The sequence below is a fragment of the Ascaphus truei genome, chromosome 5 (assembly GCF_040206685.1).
Source record: "Ascaphus truei isolate aAscTru1 chromosome 5, aAscTru1.hap1, whole genome shotgun sequence".
NCBI classification, from domain to species: domain Eukaryota; kingdom Metazoa; phylum Chordata; class Amphibia; order Anura; family Ascaphidae; genus Ascaphus; species Ascaphus truei.
The window spans coordinates 4217816-4233336 of NC_134487.1; the positions used below are offsets into that span (position 1 = coordinate 4217816).

General features: G+C 53.9%; 1 protein-coding gene across 1 annotated transcript in view; it reads left to right on the forward strand.

Annotated features, from left to right (window-relative positions):
• The window catches only part of SBF1 (SET binding factor 1), a 332728-nt gene that overhangs the window by 289080 nt on the left and 28127 nt on the right, over window positions 1–15521 (forward strand). The window contains 3 exon segments of the mRNA XM_075598895.1: window positions 10523–10649; window positions 12385–12515; window positions 14895–15122. Of these exon segments, the coding sequence (XP_075455010.1) occupies window positions 10523–10649; window positions 12385–12515; window positions 14895–15122 (486 nt within the window).

Sequence of the window (15521 nt, forward strand, 5' to 3'; positions counted from 1 at the left end):
TATTAGGTTGGGTTTGGATATTTGGGGGGGTGAGTGGGTATTAGGTTGGGTTTGGATATTTGGGGGTGAGTGGGTATTAGGTTGGGTTTGGATATTTGGGGGGGTGAGTGGGTATTAGGTTGGGTTTGGATATTTGGGGGGGTGAGTGGGTATTAGGTCGGGTTTGGATATTTGCTGAGAGTGGGTATTAGGTTGGGTTCTAATTATTTTGGGCGCGTTGGTATTAGGTCAGGTTCTAATTATTTGGGTTGGGGGTTAGTTATGTTGGGTGGGTTCTGGGTATTGGGGGGTAAGTTGGTATCATGTTGGATTCTGAGTATTGGAGGTAAGTTGGGTTCTGGTTATTTATGGAGGGTTAGTTATTGGGTTCGGTTCTTGTTATTTATGGGGATGAGTTTGTGTAGGGTTAGGTTGGGTTCTGGGTATTGGGGGTGGGGGTGCGTTTGGGTTAGGTTGGGTTATTAGTATTTGGGGGGGTGAGTGGGTATTAGGTTGGGTTCTGGATATTAGGAAGTGCGTTGGTAGTAAATTGGGTTTATGTTATTTGATGTGAGTTAGTATTAGGTCAGGTTCTGATAATTTGGCTTGACGGTTGGGTTCTGGGTATTTGGGGGGGAGTTCTAGGTATTTGGGGGGATTAGTGGGTAAAAGGCTGGTTTCTGGGTATTTGGGGGTGAGTTCTAGGTATTTGGGGGGATGAGTTGGTATAAGGCTGGTTTCTGGGTATTTGGGGGTGAGTTCTAGGTATTTGGGGGGTGAGTTGGTATTTGGGGGTGAGTTCTAGGTATTTGGGGGGATGAGTTGGTATAAGGCTGGTTTCTGGGGATTTGAGGGTGAGTTCTGGGTATTTGGGGGATGAGTTGGTATAAGGCTGGTTTCTGGGGATTTGGGGGTGAGTTCTAGGTATTTGGGTGGATGAGTTGGTATAAGGCTGGTTTCTGGGGATTTGGGGGGGGGTTCTAGGTATTTGGGGGGATTAGTTGGTATAAGGCTGGTTTCTGGGTATTTGGGGGTGAGTTCTAGGTATTTGGAGCTGAGTTCTGGGTATTTGGGGGGATGAGTTGGTATAAGGCTGGTTTCTGGGTATTTGGGGGTCAGTTCTAGGTATTTGGGGGGATGAGTTGGTATAAGGCTGGTTTCTGGGTATTTGGGGGGATGAGTTGGTATAAGGCTGGTTTCTGGGTATTTGGGGGGATGAGTTGATATAAGGCTGGTTTCTGGGTATTTGGGGGGATGAGTTGGTATAAGGCTGGTTTCTGGGTATTTGGGGGGATGAGTTGGTATAAGGCTGGTTTCTGGGTATTTGGGGGGATGAGTTGATATAAGGCTGGTTTCTGGGTATTTGGGGAGGTGAGTTGGTATAAGGCTGGTTTCTGGGTATTTGGGGGGGTGGTAGAAGGCTGGTTTCTGGGTATTTGGGGGATGAGTTGGTATAAGGCTGGTTTCTGGGTATTTGGGGGGATGAGTTGGTATAAGGCTGGTTTCTGGGTATTTGGGGGGATGAGTTGGTATAAGGCTGGTTTCTGGGTATTTGGGGGATGAGTTGGTATAAGGCTGGTTTCTGGGTATTTGGGGGGATGAGTTGGTATAAGGCTGGTTTCTGGGTATTTGGGGGGATGAGTTGGTATAAGGCTGGTTTCTGGGTATTTGGGGGGATGAGTTGGTATAAGGCTGGTTTCTGGGTATTTGGGGGATGAGTTGGTATAAGGCTGGTTTCTGGGTATTTGGGGGGATGAGTTGGTATAAGGCTTGTTTCTGGGTATTTGGGGGGATGAGTTGGTATAAGGCTGGTTTCTGGGTATTTGGGGGGATGAGTTGGTATAAGGCTGGTTTCTGGGTATTTGGGGGGGTGAGTTGGTATAAGGCTGGTTTCTGGGTATTTGGGGGGGTGAGTTGGTATAAGGCTGGTTTCTGGGTGTTTGGGGGATGAGTTGGTATAAGGCTGGTTTCTGGGTGTCTGGGGGGGATGAGTTGGTATAAGGCTGGTTTCTGGGTATTTGGGGGGATGAGTTGGTATAAGGCTGGTTTCTGGGTATTTGGGGGGATGAGTTGGTATAAGGCTGGTTTCTGGGGATTTGGGGGGGAGTTCTAGGTATTTGGGGGGATGAGTTGGTATAAGGCTGGTTTCTGGGTATTTGGGGGTGAGTTCTGGGTATTTGGGGGTGAGTTCTAGGTATTTGGGGGTGAGTTCTGGGTATTTGGGTGGATTAGGTGGTATAAGGTTGGTTTCTGGATATTTGGTGGTGAGTTCTAGGTATTTGGGGGATGAGTTGGTATAAGGCTGGTTTCTGGGTATTTGGGGGGGAGTTCTAGGTATTTGGGGGGATGAGTTGGTATAAGGCTGGTTTCTGGGTATTTGGGGGTGAGTTTTGGGTATTTGGGGGTGAGTTCTAGGTATTTGGGGGGGAGTTCTGGGTATTTGGGTGGATTAGTTGGTATAAGGTTGGTTTCTGGGTATTTGGTGGTGAGTTCTAGGTATTTAGGGGGATGAGTTGGTATAAGGCTGGTTTCTGGGTATTTGGGGGTGAGTTCTAGGTATTTGGAGCTGAGTTCTGGGTATTTGGGGGGATGAGTTGGTATAAAAGGCTGGTTTCTGGGTATTTGGGGGTCAGTTCTAGGTATTTGGGGGGATGAGTTGGTATAAGGCTGGTTTCTGGGTATTTGGGGGGATGAGTTGGTATAAGGCTGGTTTCTGGGTATTTGGGGAGGTGAGTTGGTATAAAGCTGGTTTCTGGGTATTTGGGGGGGTGAGTTGGTAGAAGGCTGGTTTCTGGGTATTTGGGGGGATGAGTTGGTATAAGGCTGGTTTCTGGGTATTTGGGGGGATGAGTTGGTATAAGGCTGGTTTCTGGGTATTTGGGGGGATGAGTTGATATAAGGCTGGTTTCTGGGTATTTGGGGGGGGTGAGTTGGTATAAGGCTGGTTTCTGGGTATTTGGGGGGATGAGTTGGTATAAGGCTGGTTTCTGGGTATTTGGGGGGATGAGTTGGTATAAGGCTGGTTTCTGGGTATTTGGGAAGGTGAGTTGGTATAAGGCTGGTTTCTGGGTATTTGGGGGGGTGAGTTGGTAGAAGGCTGGTTTCTGGGTATTTGGGGGGATGAGTTGGTATAAGGCTGGTTTCTGGGTATTTGGGGGATGAGTTGGTATAAGGCTGGTTTCTGGGTATTTGGGGGGATGAGTTGGTATAAGGCTGGTTTCTGGGTATTTGGGGGATGAGTTGGTATAAGGCTGGTTTCTGGGTATTTGGGGGGATGAGTTGGTATAAGGCTGGTTTCTGGGTATTTGGGGGGATGAGTTTGTATAAGGCTGGTTTCTGGGTATTTGGGGGGATGAGTTGGTATAAGGCTGGTTTCTGGGTATTTGGGGGGTGAGTTGGTATAAGGCTGGTTTCTGGGTATTTGGGGGGGTGAGTTGGTATAAGGCTGGTTTCTGGGTGTCTGGGGGGATGAGTTGGTATAAGGCTGGTTTCTGGGTATTTGGGGGGATGAGTTGGTATAAGGCTGGTTTCTGGGTATTGGGGGATGAGTTGGTATAAGGCTGGTTTCTGGGGATTTGGGGGGATGAGTTGGTATAAGGCTGGTTTCTGGGTATTTGGGGGGTGAGTTGGTAGAAGGCTGGTTTCTGGGTATTTGGGAGGGTGAGTTGGTAGAAGGCTGGTTTCTGGGTATTTGGGGGGTGAGTTGGTAGAAGGCTGGTTTCTGGGTATTTGGGGGGGGTGAGTTGGTAGAAGGCTGGTTTCTGGGTATTTGGGGGGGTGAGTTGGTAGAAGGCTGGTTTCTGGGTATTTGGGGGGGTGAGTTGGTAGAAGGCTGGTTTCTGGGTATTTGGGGGGTGAGTTGGTAGAAGGCTGGTTTCTGGGTATTTGGGGGGGTGAGTTGGTAGAAGGCTGGTTTCTGGGTATTTGGGGGGGTGAGTTGGTAGAAGGCTGGTTTCTGGGTATTTGGGGGGTGAGTTGGTAGAAGGCTGGTTTCTGGGTATTTGGGGGGTGAGTTGGTAGAAGGCTGGTTTCTGGGTATTTGGGGGGATGAGTTGGTATAAGGCTGGTTTCTGGGTATTTGGGGGGATGAGTTGGTATAAGGCTGGTTTCTGGGTATTTGGGGGGATGAGTTGGTATAAGGCTGGTTTCTGGGTATTTGGGGGATGAGTTGGTATAAGGCTGGTTTCTGGGTATTTGGGGGGATGAGTTGGTATAAGGCTGGTTTCTGGGTATTTGGGGGGATGAGTTGGTATAAGGCTGGTTTCTGGGTATTTGGGGGGATGAGTTGGTATAAGGCTGGTTTCTGGGTATTTGGGGGGGTGAGTTGGTATAAGGCTGGTTTCTGGGTATTTGGGGGGGTGAGTTGGTATAAGGCTGGTTTCTGGGTATTTGGGGGGATGAGTTGGTATAAGGCTGGTTTCTGGGTATTTGGGGGGATGAGTTGGTATAAGGCTGGTTTCTGGGTATTTGGGGGGATGAGTTGGTATAAGGCTGGTTTCTGGGGATTTGGGGGGATGAGTTGGTATAAGGCTGGTTTCTGGGTATTTGGGGGGATGAGTTGGTATAAGGCTGGTTTCTGGGTGTCTGGGGGGGATGAGTTGGTATAAGGCTGGTTTCTGGGTATTTGGGGGGATGAGTTGGTATAAGGCTGGTTTCTGGGTATTTGGGGGGATGAGTTGGTATAAGGCTGGTTTCTGGGTATTTGGGGGGATGAGTTGGTATAAGGCTGGTTTCTGGGTATTTGGGGGGATGAGTTGGTATAAGGCTGGTTTCTGGGTATTTGGGGGGATGAGTTGGTATAAGGCTGGTTTCTGGGTATTTGGGGGGATGAGTTGGTATAAGGCTGGTTTCTGGGTATTTGGGGGGATGAGTTGGTATAAGGCTGGTTTCTGGGGATTTGGGGGGATGAGTTGGTATAAGGCTGGTTTCTGGGTATTTGGGGGGATGAGTTGGTATAAGGCTGGTTTCTGGGTGTCTGGGGGGGATGAGTTGGTATAAGGCTGGTTTCTGGGTATTTGGGGGGATGAGTTGGTATAAGGCTGGTTTCTGGGTATTTGGGGGGATGAGTTGGTATAAGGCTGGTTTCTGGGTATTTGGGGGGATGAGTTGGTATAAGGCTGGTTTCTGGGTATTTGGGGGGATGAGTTGGTATAAGGCTGGTTTCTGGGTATTTGGGGGATGAGTTGGTATAAGGCTGGTTTCTGGGTATTTGGGGGGATGAGTTGGTATAAGGCTTGTTTCTGGGTATTTGGGGGGATGAGTTGGTATAAGGCTGGTTTCTGGGTATTTGGGGGGATGAGTTGGTATAAGGCTGGTTTCTGGGTATTTGGGGGGGGAGTTGGTATAAGGCTGGTTTCTGGGTATTTGGGGGGGTGAGTTGGTATAAGGCTGGTTTCTGGGTATTTGGGGGGGTGAGTTGGTATAAGGCTGGTTTCTGGGTGTCTGGGGGGGATGAGTTGGTATAAGGCTGGTTTCTGGGTATTTGGGGGGATGAGTTGGTATAAGGCTGGTTTCTGGGTATTTGGGGGGATGAGTTGGTATAAGGCTGGTTTCTGGGTATTTGGGGGGGAGTTCTAGGTATTTGGGGGGATGAGTTGGTATAAGGCTGGTTTCTGGGTATTTGGGGGTGAGTTCTGGGTATTTGGGGGTGAGTTCTAGGTATTTGGGGGTGCGTTCTGGGTATTTGGGTGGATTAGTTGGTATAAGGTTGGTTTCTGGGTATTTGGTGGTGAGTTCTAGGTATTTGGGGGGATGAGTTGGTATAAGGCTGGTTTCTGGGTATTTGGGGGGGAGTTCTAGGTATTTGGGGGGATGAGTTGGTATAAGGCTGGTTTCTGGGTATTTGGGGGTGAGTTCTGGGTATTTGGGGGTGAGTTCTAGGTATTTGGGGGTGAGTTCTGGGTATTTGGGTGGATTAGTTGGTATAAGGTTGGTTTCTGGGTATTTGGTGGTGAGTTCTAGGTATTTGGGGGGATGAGTTGGTATAAGGCTGGTTTCTGGGTATTTGGGGGGGTGAGTTGGTATAAGGCTGGTTTCTGGGTATTTGGGGGGATGAGTTGGTATAAGGCTGGTTTCTGGGTATTTGGGGGGATGAGTTGGTATAAGGCTGGTTTCTGGGTATTTGGGGGGATGAGTTGGTATAAGGCTGGTTTCTGGGTGTTTGGGGGATGAGTTGGTATAAGGCTGGTTTTTGGGTGTTTGGGGGATGAGTTGGTATAAGGCTGGTTTCTGGGTATTTGGGGGGATGAGTTGGTATAAGGCTGGTTTCTGGGTATTTGGGGGGATGAGTTGGTATAAGGCTGGTTCCTGGTATTTGGGGGGATGAGTTGGTATAAGGCTGGTTTCTGGGTATTTGGGGGGATGAGTTGGTATAAGGCTGGTTTCTGGGTATTTGGGGGGATGAGTTGGTATAAGGCTGGTTTCTGGGGATTTGGGGGATGAGTTGATATAAGGCTGGTTTCTGGGTATTTGGGGGGATGAGTTGGTATAAGGCTGGTTTCTGGGTATTTGGGGGGATGAGTTGGTATAAGGCTGGTTTCTGGGGATTTGGGGGGATGAGTTGGTATAAGGCTGGTTTCTGGGTATTTGGGGGGATGAGTTGATATAAGGCTGGTTTCTGGGTATTTGGGGGGGTGAGTTGGTATAAGGCTGGTTTCTGGGTATTTGGGGGGGTGAGTTGGTATAAGGCTGGTTTCTGGGTATTTGGGGGGATGAGTTGGTATAAGGCTGGTTTCTGGGTATTTGGGGGGATGAGTTGGTATAAGGCTGGTTTCTGGTTATTTGGGGGGATGAGTTGGTATAAGGCTGGTTTCTGGGTATTTGGGGGGATGAGTTGGTATAAGGCTGGTTTCTGGGTATTTGGGGGGATGAGTTGGTATAAGGCTGGTTTCTGGGTATTTGGGGGGATGAGTTGGTATAAGGCTGGTTTCTGGGTATTTGGGGGGGTGAGTTGGTAGAAGGCTGGTTTCTGGGTATTTGGGGGGATGAGTTGGTATAAGGCTTGTTTCTGGGTATTTGGGGGGATGAGTTGGTATAAGGCTGGTTTCTGGGGATTTGGGGGATGAGTTGGTATAAGGCTGGTTTCTGGGTATTTGGGGGATGAGTTGGTATAAGGCTGGTTTCTGGGTATTTGGGGGGATGAGTTGGTATAAGGCTGGTTTCTGGGTATTTGGGGGGGTGAGTTGGTATAAGGCTGGTTTCTGGGTATTTGGGGGGATGAGTTGGTATAAGGCTGGTTTCTGGGTATTTGGGGGGATGAGTTGGTATAAGGCTGGTTTCTGGGTATTTGGGGGGATGAGTTGGCATAAGGCTGGTTTCTGGGTATTTGGGGGGATGAGTTGGTATAAGGCTGGTTTCTGGGTATTTGGGGGGATGAGTTGGTATAAGGCTGGTTTCTGGGTATTTGGGGGGATGAGTTGGTATAAGGCTGGTTTCTGGGTATTTGGGGGTCAGTTGCTTCTAGGTCAGGTTCTCGGTATTTGAAGATATGAATTGATATTAAGTTGAGTTCTTGTTATTTGTGGGCGAGTTGATATTGGGTTGGGTTCTGGGTACTTGGGAGAGTGAGTTTGGGTTAGGTTGGATTCTGGGTACTTGGGAGAGTGAGTTTGGGTTAGGTTGAGTTCTGGGTACTTGGGAGAGTGAGTTTGGGTTTGGTTGAGTTCTGGGTACTTGGGAGAGTGAGTTTGTGTTAGGTTGAGTTCTGGGTACTTGGGAGAGTGAGTTTGGGTTAGGTTGAGTTCTGGGTACTTGGGAGAGTGAGTTTGGGTTAGGTTGAGTTCTGGGTACTTGGGAGAGTGAGTTTGGGTTAGGTTGAGTTCTGGGTACTTGGGAGAGTGAGTTTGGGTTAGGTTAAGTTCTGGGTACTTGGGAGAGTGAGTTTGGGTTAGGTTAAGTTCTGGGTACTTGGGAGAGTGAGTTTGGGTTAGGTTGAGTTCTGGGTACTTGGGAGAGTGAGTTTGGGTTAGGTTGAGTTCTGGGTACTTGGGAGAGTGAGTTTGGGTTAGGTTGAGTTCTGGGTACTTGGGAGAGTGAATTTGGGTTAGGTTGAGTTCTGGGTACTTGGGAGAGTGAGTTTGGGTTAGGTTGAGTTCTGGGTACTTGGGAGAGTGAGTTTGGGTTAGGTTAAGTTCTGGGTACTTGGGAGAGTGAGTTTGGGTTAGGTTAAGTTCTGGGTACTTGGGAGAGTGAGTTTGGGTTAGGTTGCGTTCTGGGTACTTGGGAGAGTGAGTTTGGGTTAGGTTGAGTTCTGGGTACTTGGGAGAGTGAGTTTGGATTAGGTTGAGTTCTGGGTACTTGGGAGAGTGAGTTTGGGTTAGGTTGAGTTCTGGGTACTTGGGAGAGTGAGTTTGGGTTAGGTTAAGTTCTGGGTACTTGGGAGAGTGAGTTTGGGTTAGGTTAAGTTCTGGGTACTTGGAAGAGTGAGTTTGGGTTAGGTTGAGTTCTGGTTACTTGGGAGAGTGAGTTTGGGTTAGGTTGAGTTCTGGGTACTTGGGAGAGTGAGTTTGGGTTAGGTTGAGTTCTGGGTACTTGGGAGAGTGAGTTTGGGTTAGGTTGAGTTCTGGGTACTTGGGAGAGTGAGTTTGGGTTAGGTTGAGTTCTGGGTACTTGGGAGAGTGAGTTTGGGTTAGGTTGAGTTCTGGGTACTTGGGAGAGTGAGTTTGAGTTAGGTTGAGTTCTGGGTACTTGGGAGAGTGAGTTTGGGTTAGGTTGAGTTCTGGGTACTTGGGAGAGTGAGTTTGGGTTAGGTTAAGTTCTGGGTACTTGGGAGAGTGAGTTTGGGTTAGGTTGAGTTCTGGGTACTTGGGAGAGTGAGTTTGGGTTAGGTTGAGTTCTGGGTACTTGGGAGAGTGAGTTTGGGTTAGGTTGAGTTCTGGGTACTTGGGAGAGTGAGTTTGGGTTAGGTTGAGTTCTGGGTACTTGGGAGAGTGAGTTTGGGTTAGGTTGAGTTCTGGGTACTTGGGAGAGTGAGTTTGGGTTAGGTTTAGTTCTGGGTACTTGGGAGAGTGAGTTTGGGTTAGGTTTAGTTCTGGGTACTTGGGAGAGTGAGTTTGGGTTAGGTTGAGTTCTGGGTACTTGGGAGAGTGAGTTTGGGTTAGGTTTAGTTCTGGGTACTTGGGAGAGTGAGTTAGGGTTAGGTTGAGTTCTGGGTACTTGGGAGAGTGAGTTTGGGTTAGGTTGAGTTCTGGGTACTTGGGAGAGTGAGTTTGGGTTAGGTTGAGTTCTGGGTACTTGGGAGAGTGAGTTTGGGTTAGGTTAAGTTCTGGGTACTTGGGAGAGTGAGTTTGGGTTAGGTTAAGTTCTGGGTACTTGGGAGAGTGAGTTTGGGTTAGGTTTAGTTCTGGGTACTTGGGAGAGTGAGTTTGGGTTAGGTTGAGTTCTGGGTACTTGGGAGAGTGAGTTCGGGTTAGGTTGGGTTCTGGGTACTTGGGAGAGTGAGTTTGGGTTAGGTTGAGTTCTGGGTACTTGGGAGAGTGAGTTTGGGTTAGGTTGAGTTCTGGGTACTTGGGAGAGTGAGTTTGAGTTAGGTTGAGTTCTGGGTACTTGGGAGAGTGAGTTTGGGTTAGGTTGAGTTCTGGGTACTTGGGAGAGTGAGTTTGGGTTAGGTTAAGTTCTGGGTACTTGGGAGAGTGAGTTTGGGTTAGGTTAAGTTCTGGGTACTTGGGAGAGTGAGTTTGGGTTAGGTTGAGTTCTGGGTACTTGGGAGAGTGAGTTTGGGTTAGGTTGAGTTCTGGGTACTTGGGAGAGTGAGTTTGGGTTAGGTTGAGTACTGAGTACTTGGGAGAGTGAGTTTGGGTTAGGTTGAGTTCTGGGTACTTGGGAGAGTGAGTTTGGGTTAGGTTGAGTTCTGGGTATTTGGGAGAGTGAGTTTGGGTTAGGTTGAGTTCTGGGTACTTGGGAGAGTGAGTTTGGGTTAGGTTGAGTTCTGGGTACTTGGGAGAGTGAGTTTGGGTTAGGTTGAGTTCTGGGTACTTGGGAGAGTGAGTTTGAGTTAGGTTGAGTTCTGGGTACTTGGGAGAGTGAGTTTGGGTTAGGTTGAGTTCTGGGTACTTGGGAGAGTGAGTTTGGGTTAGGTTAAGTTCTGGGTACTTGGGAGAGTGAGTTTGGGTTAGGTTAAGTTCTGGGTACTTGGGAAAGTGAGTTTGGGTTAGGTTGAGTTCTGGGTACTTGGGAGAGTGAGTTTGGGTTAGGTTGAGTTCTGGGTACTTGGGAGAGTGAGTTTGGGTTAGGTTGAGTACTGAGTACTTGGGAGAGTGAGTTTGGGTTAGGTTGAGTTCTGGGTACTTGGGAGAGTGAGTTTGGGTTAGGTTGAGTTCTGGGTATTTGGGAGAGTGAGTTTGGGTTAGGTTGAGTTCTGGGTACTTGGGAGAGTGAGTTTGGGTTAGGTTGAGTTCTGGGTACTTGGGAGAGTGAGTTTGGGTTAGGTTAAGTTCTGGGTACTTGGGGGTGTGGTGGTATGTTGGGTTCTGGTAATTGTGGGGGGGGGTGTTGCTGCAGTAAGCCTGTATTTCAGTTAGTCTCCTCTCTCTCCCCCTCCTCACAGATCCACTTGCAGTTCCCCTCAGAGTTTGAGTTCAGTCAGTATTTCCTGAAGTTCCTGGCGTATCACTATGTGTCCAACCGGTTCCGGACCTTCCTACTGGACTGCGACTGCGAGAGGATCGAGAAGGGTGAGCACAGGGACAAGCGTCTGGGGGCAGCGGGGAGGAAGGGGGCACTCTCCCTGTATTGGGGCGGTGATGGGGGGTGCACGCTCCCTGTATTGGGGGGGTGATGGAGGGTGCACACTCCCTGTATTGGGGGGGGGGGAGGGGTGATGGAGGGTGCACACTCCCTGTATTGGGGGGTGATGGGGGGTGCACACTCCCTGTATTGGGTGATGAAGGGTGCACACTCCCTGTATTGGGTGATGGGGGGTGCACACTCTCTGTATTGGGTGATGGGGGGTGCACACCCCCTGTATTGGGTGATGGGGGGTGCACACTCCCTGTATTGGGGGGTGATGGGGGGTGCATACTCCCTGTATTGGGTGATGGAGGGTGCACACTCCCTGTATTGGGTGATGGGGGGTGCACACTCTCTGTATTGGGTGATGGGGGGTGCACACTCCCTGTATTGGGTGATGGGGGGTGCACACTCCCTGTATTGGGGGGTGATGGGGGGTGCACACTCCCTGTATTGGGGAGGGGAGATGGGGGGTGCACACTTCCTGTATTGGGTGGGAGGGGTGATGGGGGATGCACACTCCCTGTATTGGGGGGTGATGGGGGGTGCACACTCCCTGTATTGGGGGGTGATGGGGGGTGCACACTCCCTGTATTGGGTGATGGAGGGTGCACACTCCCTGTATTGGGTGATGGGGGGTGCACACTCTCTGTATTGGGTGATGGGGGGTGCACACTCCCTGTATTGGGTGATGGGGGGTGCACACCCCCTGTATTGGGTGATGGGGGGTGCACACTCCCTGTATTGGGGGGTGATGGGGGGTGCACACTCCCTGTATTGGGGAGGGGAGATGGGGGGTGCACACTTCCTGTATTGGGTGGGAGGGGTGATGGGGGGTGCACACTCCCTGTATTGGGTGATGGGGGGTGCACACTCCCTGTATTGGGTGATGGGGGGTGCACACTCCCTGTATTGGGTGGGAGGGGTGATGGGGGTGCACACTTCCTGTATTGGGTGATGGGGGGTGTACACTCCCTGTGATGGGGGGTGCACACTCCCTGTATTGGGTGATGGGCGTGCACACTCCCTGTATTGGGTGATGGGGGGTGCACACCCCCTGTATTGGGTGAGGGGGGGTGCACACCCCCTGTATTGGGTGATGGGGGTGCACACCCCCTGTATTGGGTGATGGGGGGGTGCAAACCCCCTGTATTGGGTGATGGGGGGTGCACACCCCCTGTATTGGGTGATGGGGGGTGCACACTCCCTGTGATGGGGGGTGCACACTCCCTGTATTGGGTGATGGGGGTGAACGCCCCCTGTATTGGGTGATGGGGGTGCACACCCCCTGTATTGGGTGATGGGGGGTGCACACCCCCTGTATTGGGTGATGGGGGGTGCACACCCCCTTTTATTGGGTGATGGGGATTGCACACCCCCTGTATTGGGTGATGGGTGGTGCACACCCCCTGTATTGGGTGATGAGGGGTGCACACTCCCTGTGATGGGGGGTGCACACTCCCTGTATTGGGTGATGGGGGGTGCACACCCCCTGTATTGGGTGATGGGGGTGCACACCCCCTGTATTGGGTGATGGGGGGTGCACACCCCCTGTATTGGGTGATGGGGGTGCACACCCCCTGTATTGGGTGAGGGGGTGACACCCCCTGTATTGGGTGAGGGGGTGCACACCCCCTGTTGGGGTAGCGTTACTCACCCCTCTCTCCCCCGTGCTCCCAGGGATCCTGTTTGAGGAGAGGGGGGACCGGCGGAGCCCCCACGTCTGCCGCTCAGTCTGGGAATACATGGAGCGTTTGCACAAGAAGACCCCGGTGTTCTATAACTACGTGTTCTGCCCGGAGGACGGGGAGGTGAGAGGCGCGATGTTCTGCAGGGACAATACTGTACTGTACACTAACCTAAAGCTGTGACGCTCTGCCGGGTGAGACGCTCTGCGTGGTGCGACGCTCTGCGCGGTGTAACGCTCTGCCTGCCCCCCAGGTTCTCCAGCCATACAGCACGGTGTGGGGTCTGCGCGGTGCGACGCTCTGCGGGGTGCGACGCTCTGCCTGCCCCCCAGGTTCTCCGGCCATACAGCACGGTGTGGGGTCTGCGCGGTGCGACGCTCTGCGCGGTGTAACGCTCTGCCTGCCCCCCAGGTTCTCCGGCCATACAGCACGGTGTGGGGTCTGCGCGGTGCAACGCTCTGCGGGGTGCGACGCTCTGCCTGCCCCCAGGTTCTCCGGCCATACAGCACGGTGTGGGGTCTGCGCGGTGCGACGCTCTGCGGGGTGTAATGCTCTGCCTGCCCCCCAGGTTCTCCGGCCATACAGCACGGTGTGGGGTCTGCGCGGTGCGACGCTCTGCGGGGTGTAATGCTCTGCCTGCCCCCCAGGTTCTCCAGCCATACAGCACGGTGTGGGGTCTGCGCGGTGCGACGCTCTGCGGGGTGCGACGCTCTGCCTGCCCCCAGGTTCTCCGGCCATACAGCACGGTGTGGGGTCTGCGCGGTGCGACGCTCTGCGGGGTGTAACGCTCTGCCTGCCCCCCAGGTTCTCCGGCCATACAGCACGGTGTGGGGTCTGCGCGGTGCGACGCTCTGCGGGGTGTAATGCTCTGCCTGCCCCCCAGGTTCTCCGGCCATACAGCACGGTGTGGGGTCTGCGCGGTGCGACGCTCTGCGGGGTGCGACGCTCTGCCTGCCCCCCAGGTTCTCCGGCCATACAGCACGGTGTGGGGTCTGCGCGGTGCGACGCTCTGCGGGGTGTAATGCTCTGCCTGCCCCCAGGTTCTCCGGCCATACAGCACGGTGTGGGGTCTGCGCGGTGCGACGCTCTGCGGGGTGCGACGCTCTGCCTGCCCCCCTGGTTCTCCGGCCATACAGCACGGTGTGGGGTCTGCGCGGTGCGATGCTCTGCGGGGTGTATGGCTGAGGCCCTGCTGTGATTGGCGGCGCGCGCCCCTTACGCTGCCAGCTCCTGGTGGTTTGCTGCGCTGACGCGTCACGTGGTGCGGCAGTCGGCCAATGAGGAGGGGAGCTACGGGAGGGAGGTCTGATCTGCACTGTCCTCTGTACAGCGTGTGTGTCTTGTGTGTGTGTGTGTGTCAGTGTGTGTCAGTGTGTGTCAGTGTGTGCGTGCGTGCGTGCGTGCGTGCGTGTGTAGGAGCAGCACGGAGAGCGAGCAGCAGAGGGCATGTATGGGGGCTCGCTGCATTCTCTTGCAGCCCTCCGCTCAAACCACGCCTCTCTCCCCCCCCCTCCCGCTCCCTACAGACCGCAGGTAGCGGTCAATTGCCTCTCAACGCGTTGCATGCAGTGCGGGCGCTGACTGACTGACTGAGGCAGCGGGGCCTCGGCCTAACGCTCTGCCAGCCCCCCCCGGTCCTGCGCCCGTACAGCACGGTGTGGGGACTGCGGGGTGCGACGCTCTGCTCGGTGTAACGCTCTGCGGGGTGCGACGCTCTGCGCGGTGTAACGCTCTGCGGGGTGTAACGCTCTGCGGGGTGCGACGCTCTGCTCGGTGTAACGCTCTGCCTCCCCCAGGTCCTGCGCCTGTACAGCACGGTGTGGGGTCTGCGGGTGCGACGCTCTGCGTGGTGTAACGCTCTGCGGGGTGCGACGCTCTGCGGGGTGCGACGCTCTGCGGGGTGCGACGCTCTGCGGGGTGCGACGCTCTGCGGGGTGCAACGCTCTGCGGGGTGCAACGCTCTGCGGGGTGTAACGCTCTGCGGGTGCGACGCTCTGCGCGGTGTAACGCTCTGCGGGGTGCGACGCTCTGCGGGGTGCGACGCTCTGCGGGGTGCGACGCTCTGTGCGGTGTAACGCTCTGCGGGGTGCGACGCTCTGCGGGGTGCGACGCTCTGCGGGGTGCGACGCTCTGCTCGGTGTAACGCTCTGCCTCCCCCCAGGTCCTGCGCCCGTACAGCACGGTGTGGGGTCTGCGCGTGCGACGCTCTGCGGGGTGCGACGCTCTGCTCGGTGTAACGCTCTGCGGGGTGCGACGCTCTGCGGGGTGTAACGCTCTGCGGGGTGCGACGCTCTGCGCGGTGTAACGCTCTGCCTCCCCCCAGGTCCTGCGCCCGTACAGCACGGTGTGGGGTCTGCGCGTGCGACGCTCTGCGGGGTGCGACGCTCTGCTCGGTGTAACGCTCTGCGGGGTGCGACGCTCTGCGTGGTGTAACGCTCTGCGGGGTGTAACGCTCTGCGGGGTGCGACGCTCTGCGCGGTGTAACGCTCTGCCTCCCCCCAGGTCCTGCGCCCGTACAGCACGGTGTGGGGTCTGCGCGTGTGGGATTATTACACACACGAGGCCCTGAGTGAGGGGCCCTCATATGACTGGGAGCTGCTCCAGGGGCCACAGCAAGAGGAGCCTGAGAGACACGATGGCTCCGCCCCCCAGACCAAGCGCAAGGTCATCTGGCCGTCGTATAACTCGCCAGGACGCATCCAGCCGGACGCCATCACCCGCCTGCTGGAGGTCACGCACCGCTGGGGGCTCCCACCTTCCCTCTCCGCCTACCGTCTTCTGTCCCCTTTCTCCATCCCCCCCCCTTTCTCCTTCCCCCCCTTTCTCCTTCCCCCCCCTTTCTCCTTCCCCCCAGATTTCTCCTCCCCCCCCCTTTCTCCTCCCCCCCCCTTTCTCCTTCCCCCCCCTCTTTCTCCTCCCCCCCCCCTTTCTCCTTCCCCCTCTTTCTCCTTCCCCCCCCCCTTTCTCCTCCCCCCCCCTTTCTCCCCCCCCCCCTTTCTCCTTCCCCCCCCTTTCTCCTCCCCCCCTTTCTCCTTCCCCCTCTTTCTCCCCCCCCCCCTTTCTCCTTCCCTCCCCCCTTTCTCCTTCCCTCCCCTTTCTCCTCCCCCCCCTTTCTCCTTCCCCCTCTTT